Here is a 7,762-nt window from a genome sequence, read left to right on the forward strand (position 1 = left end):
AATCACACTTCCCAGTCTCTCTCTCTCTTTATCCATCTCTCTCTCTCTCTCCCCCCATCTCTATCTCTCCGTCTCTCTCTCTCACAATCTCCCCGTCTCTCTCTTCCTCTCGTTCTCACTCCATCTCTCCTTTTCTCTCCCCCCCAACCCACCTTTACAGAGTGTGTCCCCAGTTTGCCCAGTAGTCCCAGAACCCCCTGGCAGGTGCCCTGCTCCTGGACCTGTTCTGAGATGGAGCAGGGGGTGGTGGTCAGGATCCTCTCCTTCAACACAGCAAACACCTCCGCACGCTTCTGACACTGCTGCACCAGCACATGCTGCATGTCCACCATCCTACACACAGAGATGTGGGGAAGGAGGTTAAAGAGGTGTAGAAGGATGAGGAGAGGTTTGGAGACAACCTGAGTGGGAAGCTGGACGCCAAGTCTGGGAACATCAGTGTCAATGTGGAGGGGCGGGGCTCCTCCAAGCTCCAATTATCATTCAGAAAGCTGAAGAAGCTACTGCTGGCCTCCAATGACAGGTACTGTACTGCACATAGACATAGATGAATACACAGACTGTATAAAATAAATAATACAAATACTGAGCTGTATCGTATTCTGCCATGTAGGGCCGTGCACACACCTTTCAGTGGGCAGGTGCTCAGTATGAATTCATAACACGGCCCTGCATGGCACCGGTTCCAATCCAAGTGTGAAGGCGTTTCCATTGGATGAAAATGAAAATAGAGGTATTGGAAGGTATTGTAAACCGTGCCAATAATCTTTACCCTTATCTTAATAATAGTGAAGACATCAAAACTATGAAATACTACATGATTCCATATGTGTTATTTCATAGTTTTGATGTCTTCACTATTACTCTACAATGTAGAAAATAGTAAAAATAAAGAAAAACCCTTGATGAGTAGGTGTGTAAAAACTTTTGACTGGTACAGTTTATACAACCACCCAAAAGGGTACTTGGTGAGTGGGAGGGTAAAGGGGCAGGTGCTCGAGCACAGGTAGACCCCTATCTGTGCACATGCCTGGTGCTATGGTCAGATGACATGAAAACAGCGCTCTTTGGCCACGCAGACCAGTGGTGAGTTTGGCGTTGAAAAGAGGAATCATATGCCATTTTCACTGTAGTGTCCAAAACGTCTTTCAAGCTGTCAGGCAGTCCCTTGGCAGCAAGAGCCTCTCGGTGGATGCTGCAGTGTACCCAAGTGGCGTCGGGAGCAACTACTTGCACGCGCCTTACCACTCCACTATGTCTCCCTGTCATGGCTTTTGTGCCATCAGTACAGATACCAACACATCTTGACCACCAAAGTCCATTTGATGTCACAAATGAAGGCATTGTCTGTATCGTTTTTTGGGCCTCTTCCCCCAGCATTGTCCCAGCCATATCCGCGGCAGCAGGAAGAATTAAGTCCTCCACAATAGTATGGGGCTTGCCTGTCTTAGACACTCGGTAGCTCACCATATAAGACGCTTCTAGCCCCTTCTTATTAATGGTATCTGTTGCTTTTATACATGTCTTACTACTCGAAAGTCGTCTTAATTCACGCTCAAAAAAGTCCCGTGGTTATTTTTCAAATTGGCATGTTTCGTTTCTACATTTCTGCACAAGAGTGAAGGTTTCATCGAGTTGTGAGATAGTACTTTTGCACATATAACACATTGTGGCTGAGGAAAGGCACTACTCCCAATATAAGTGAACCCCAAATCAATGTAGTTCTCATCATATTTGCGCCTCTTCGATGGTCCAACGTCCCTGTCTGTTGTTCGGGGCTTTCCCGGGTAAGGGGGCAGTAGCTCTTCGGCTGCATCAGATTCATAACTGTCAGGGTCCATGCTAGCTGGGCTAGCAACAAATGTAGAATGACTGATGCTAGCATTGGATGTGCTCGTGGAAGCAGAACAACTTGTGTCGTCGACAGGTGCAGGTGTAGTGCTGCTGGTAGGAGCAGTACTACCAGTAGAGCTGGTATGTGTCTCTATGGACGCGGGCTGTACTTTTTTAAAACCGTATCCATTTTCGAGCAAACGGAATGAGCAGCAGCTACGTTTGGCTCCATACGGACCATTAGTGGAATTCCCGCGAGAGAGTGGTCCTCTGTAGCTCAGCTAGTAGAGCACGGCACTTGTAACGCCAAGGTAGTGGGTTCGATCCCCGGGACCACCCATAAATATAAATAAAAATGTATGCACGTATGACTGTAAGTCGCTTTGGATAAAAGCGTCTGCTAAATGGCATATTATTATTATTATTATTAGAGTAGCGGTTAATGTGATTGCATGTTAATTATTTGACTAGGCTACCTGTATTTGACATTGTGTTGTTATTTTGCTGAAGACTAGATGGTTTAATTGTATTTTTGGCAGTGAAACGAGGCTACTCAGGCGAGAAAAAAACATCACCCAAATGTATAGCCCCGTTGGAAAATATAAATGGACTGTTTGAAAATGTGAATCACATTTTTATTAGGCGTACCCCCGACGGCATTGCGCGTACCCCAGTTTGGGAATAGTCACTCTAAAACAACGTTGGAGATGTCTTCAATTCTCTGGCAACAGCTCTGGTGGACATTCCAATTGTACGCTCGCTCAAAATTTGAGACATCTGTGGCATTGTGTTGTGTGACAAAACTGCACATTTTAGAGTGGCCTTCTATTGTCCCCAGCACAAGGTGCACCTGTGTAATGATCATGCTGTTTAATCAGCTTCTTGATATGCCACAGCTGTCAGGTGGATGGATTATCTTGGCAAAGGAGAAATGCTCACTAACAGGGATGTAATCAAATGTGCACAAAATTTGAGAGAAATACGTTTTTTGTGTGTATGGAAAATGTATTTTATTTCCAGCTCATGAAATATGGGACCAACACTTTACATGTTGCATTTATATTTTTGTTCAGTGTATTTATTCTATACAGTCTTTTTTGTTCATCTTTATCAAGGGTGCCAATAATTTTGGACCTAACTGTACATAACCAAAACTGGAGAGACTGGGTCTGGTGAGAAGAAGGAAACAGAAACAGAGATGGAGAGATTTAGGGAGAGAGAAAGAGAGAGAGATGCGGATGCTTGTACAGCATGTATGAATGAGCGTGTGTGTCTGTGTATTAATCTATGTGTATGTTTATTTACAGTACAGTACCTATCATTGGAGGCCAGCAATAGCTTCTGTACATCAACATCCTGCTTCTTCAGCTTGCCGAATGATAATTGGAGCTTGGAGGAGCCCCGCCCCTCCACACTGACACTGAAGTTCCCAGCCTTGGCATCCAGCTTCCCACTCAGGTTGTCTCCAAACCTCCCCTCATAGGACAGGAAGTCTGATTCAGACACGTCTGAGAGAGTACAGAGACAAGTGCCGTATGAAGACAGCGAGTAGGAGTGAGTCAGAGAGGTACTGTATGTCAAATCAAATCCATTTGGCTGTACGACCAACCGGCCTCACAACCGCAGACCACGTGTAACCACGCCAGCCCAGGACCTCCACATCCGGCTTGTGAGGTATGAATGGCTATATGTTTTAGGCAGTTGTGTGTGTGGGCAAAATATGAGATGTACAGTATGTGAGATGTATTTGAGGAGTAACCATGGCCCTACTTTACCTGGAGTGAGTTCTTTGTCTCCTAGCAACAGGTGACTGAGTGTGAAGTCAGAGGGCAGGTACTTGGGCCGTTGCCAGAACCAGAAACGGTTGCGCTTGACGACCAGTGCCATGGGAACCAACTTGTCTGAGTCGTTAAGGCGGGAGACGGAGATCAGGGTTCCATCTGGGTCGATCTGACGAACAAAGTTTGCAGTTGCCTTGGCGAACATCACCTGTGAGGGGTCACAGTTACACACAAATGCCTCTAACACTGGAGTAAGAAGAAGTTGCCCCTGGCACCTCCCATCTCCCACCTTCGTCCTTATTCCCTACCAAAATTAATCATACAAAGATTTTTACCACTATTCTGTTTTTTTGATGATCTCCAAATCTTATACTGTATTTCCCAAAATGTCCCCTTAGAATTCCCCTTCAGATGTGTAGCAGGTGCATGTGTGTGTTGTCCTACTATGTCACTATCACCCAACAGTGTGTTCAAACATAGATCATAGTACTGTATGACTCACTGATTGGACAAGAGGGAAGTCCCCTGTGCTTTGTGAGTGTTAACACCATTAACTGACAACACGCCACCCCCCCTAACTCCATCCCTCGCCCTCCACATTCTAGCAGCTCAGTTTTCATAGCATAAATATTTAAAGCAATCTAGCGAGAGAGCAGGGGAGAGCGAGGGAGGAGAAAGAGAGAGAGAAAGAGGGAGAGAGAGTGAGAAGAGCTTATTACATCTCAGTGTGGAATGTTTCAAATAAACAAGGAAGAAAACATGCAGGATAGGAGAAGGAATGAATAATGAATAGAGAGGGAAAGACGGAGACAGAGAGTAACATCTTCAGTTCAGGGAGAGAGAGAAGAGAGAGAGAAGAGAGAGGGGAGGGATCAAGAGAGATTTGAGGGGAAGGTAGATATCAGTAATATGAGGGGGAAGGTAGATATCAGTAAACAGATATGGAACTATGTATCATCCCAACACTGCCCTACTTTCAGTCTCCCTCAAACCACTGGCTATAACTACCCTGAATCCAGCCTGAATTACAGGTTCTTTCAACGTATTGGCTCATATAGTGGGCAGGAAAATCCCAATTAGGTAAATGGAGGACCTCCTCCCCATCTCTTATAATGCCCACCCACTACTGTAAGTGACTTGAGCCATGAGGAGATCATCACTAGCAAGCGCTTCTGCGCAATAACCAAATAATGCATGACTCGGATTAGGAATTCCAATAAGAAGTGAGAAGTAAATCATTGCTGTTATTGACAGAAAGCCCATCAGTAACATCAGTAACATCATGTATATAAAAGCAATGTGGATTTTGAGGTTACAAGGAGGATATGCGGCACCAGGGGAAAAATAAATACATGATCCAATACGTTTTATTTCATATATGCTGTGAGGTTCCAATAATGTGGGAAGAGAAGTCTGTACAACACAAACACTATACATTTTTTTTTTAAGGTTGTCATTGGGCAGGCTATTTAACACAAAAAACACTGGTTTATTATTAGCCTACCTTGTTGTAGTCTGGATTGATAACCGGGATCGCGTGCAGCGCCTCCAAAAGAGCACGGGTCCGGTGGCCTGTCACTTCTGGAATGTCGGTTCTGGCACGCGTAAAAGTCACCGGAGGCACTCCAAACAACAGCACAAGAACATTTAAAACTATCAAAATTCACTGTTCTTATCACTTTAAAATGTTGTACTCCGTTATACAGTTAGCAGACTGAAAGAGTTGATAATAACCCCGCTACTTTATGGATTATTTTACATTCTGTTGAAATGAGTGCCGCTACACACCCACAACGATACAATAGGCTGTCCAAAGATTTTTATGGTATCGATTGGAGCACAGAGTTGTCAGTCAGACGGTGTGGGTTGGGTCCTACTTCAATACACGCGAGAGGGGACTTTGGGCCTCTGCTGCCACCACGCCCCACATTTTGGGGTTTGTAGCGAGGTAATTGCTATCATGTGGGCAATTCAACTGAATTCCACAGGGTGTTTCTCAAATCAGGATTTGTCCATTACATAATGGGAACCCAAGCATAACTACTTCTTTGTACTGTGACTTCAAATATGAGGGAAGTCGAGCCTTATCATTCTGTTTTCAGAGCGGGAAGGATACCTTTTACAACAGTGTCATAATAATCGACCATAAAATGTATATTTTACTGTTATATTGACCATGTGAACGTCAGAGAACAGTGTGTTACTGTGATGTGTGTGTGCCTGTTTTGCACAGAAATAGGTCAATAGCCTATCTCTAGATCTCAGTGGCCACACCCCTCCCTCCCTCCCCACACCCCTCCCTCCCCTGACCCAATCACCCCCAAGAACCACTTATCACCAACATCCAGAAAGCATTCAGACCCCTTGACTTTTTCAACATTTTGTTACATTACAGCCTTATTCTAAAATGGGTTAAATTGTTTTTTTCCTTCATCAATCTACCCACAATACACACAATGACAAAGCAAAAAATAAATAAAAAACAGTAAATATTACATTTAAGTCAGTATTCAGACCCTTTACTCAGTACTTTGTTGAAGCACCTTTGGCAGCGATTACAGCTTTGAGTCTTCTTGGGTATGACGCTATAAGCTTGGCACACCTGTATTTGGGGAGTTTCTCCCATTCTTCTCTGAAGATCCGCTCAAGCTCTGTCAGGTGGGATGGGGAGCGTCGCTGCACAGTTATTTTCAGGTCTCTCCAGAGATGTTCGATCGGGTTCAAGTTCGGGCTCTGGCTGGGCCCCTCAAGGACATTCAGAGACTTGTCCCGAAGCCACTCCTGTGTTGTCTTGGCTGTGTGCTTAAGATTGTTGTCCTGTTGGTAGGTGAACCTTCACCCCAGTCTGAGGTCCTGAGAGCTCTGGAGCAGGTTTTCATCAAGGATCTCTCTGTACTTTTCTCCGTTCATCTTTCCCTCGATCCTGACTAGTCTCCCAGTCCCTGCCACTGAAAAACATCCCCACAGCATGATGCTGCCACCATGCTTCACCGTAGGGATGGTGCCAGGTTTCCTCTAGACGTGACGCTTGGCATTCAGGCCAAATAGTTAAATCTTGGTTTCATCAGACCAGATAATCTTGTTTCTCATGGTCTGAGTCCTTCAGGTGCCTTTTGGCAAATTCCAAGCGGGCTGTCATGTGCCTTTTACTGAGGAGTGGCTTCCGTCTGGCCACTCTACCATAAAGGCCTGATTGGTGGAGTGCTGCAGAGAGTGTTGTCCTTCTGGAAGGTTCTCCCATCTCCACAGAGGAACTCTGGAGCTCTGTCAGAGTGACCATCGGGTTCTTGGTCACCTCCCTGACCAAGGCCCTTCTCCCCCGATTGCTCAGTTTGATGAGAAAACATGTGTTTTCAAAATGTAACAAATGTGGAAAAAAGGGAAAGGGCCTGAATACTTTCTGAATGCACTGTACATTCCCAGTGTTTCATTTGTAACTCGGGAGATGCAGGAACAAAACGTGAGCGCAAGAGAGGGGTGTTGGAGTTCTGGCCAGAACTGCATGAGAAAAAATTTATAATAATCACCTAAAAAAAAATATATATATATATATATTTCACCTTTATATAACCAGGTAGGCCAGTTGAGAACAAGTTCTCATTTACAACTGTGACCTGGCCAAGATAAAGCAAAGCAGTGCAATAAAAACAACAACACAGAGTTACATATGGGGTAAACAAAACATAAAGTAAAAAATCCAACAGAAAATATATATACAGTGTGTGCGAATGTAGTAAGTTATGGAGGTAAGGCAATAAATAGGCCATAGTGCAAAATAGTTACAATTTCGTATTAACACTGGAATGAGATGTGCAAAAGATGATGTGCAAATAGAGATACTGGGGTGCAAATTAGCAAAATAAATAACAATATGGGGATGAGGTAGTTGGGTGGGCTAATTTCAGAAAGGCTGTGTACAGGTGCAGTGATCGGTAAGCTGCTCTGACAACTGATGCTTAAACTTAGTGAGGGAGATAAGAGTCTCCAGCTTCAGAGATTTTTGCAGTTCGTTCCAGTCATTGGCAGTAGAGAACTGGAAGGAATGGCGGCCAAAGGAGGTGTTGGCTTTGGGGATGACCAGTGAGATATACCTGCTGGAGCGCAGACTACGGGTGGGTGTTGCTATTGTGACCAGTGAGCTAAGATAA

General features: G+C 44.6%; 1 protein-coding gene across 1 annotated transcript in view; it reads right to left on the reverse strand.

The window, feature by feature from the left end:
• LOC311125016 (gasdermin-E-like) overlaps positions 1-5,200 on the reverse strand; it is a 13,385-nt gene extending 8,185 nt beyond the window's left edge. Inside the window, exons 1-4 of the mRNA XM_084158361.1 lie at positions 5,119-5,200; positions 3,609-3,822; positions 3,149-3,341; positions 153-333 (exon numbers count right to left, since the gene is read on the reverse strand). Coding sequence (XP_084014487.1) covers positions 153-333; positions 3,149-3,341; positions 3,609-3,819 — 585 coding nt within the window. The 5' untranslated portion in view covers positions 3,820-3,822; positions 5,119-5,200. The remainder of the gene's footprint in view (positions 1-152; positions 334-3,148; positions 3,342-3,608; positions 3,823-5,118) is intronic.
• Between the last annotated feature and the right edge of the window lie 2,562 nt (positions 5,201-7,762).

The sequence above is a fragment of the Coregonus lavaretus genome (genome assembly GCF_964263955.1).
Source record: "Coregonus lavaretus genome assembly, chromosome: 3".
NCBI lineage: Eukaryota > Metazoa > Chordata > Actinopteri > Salmoniformes > Salmonidae > Coregonus > Coregonus lavaretus.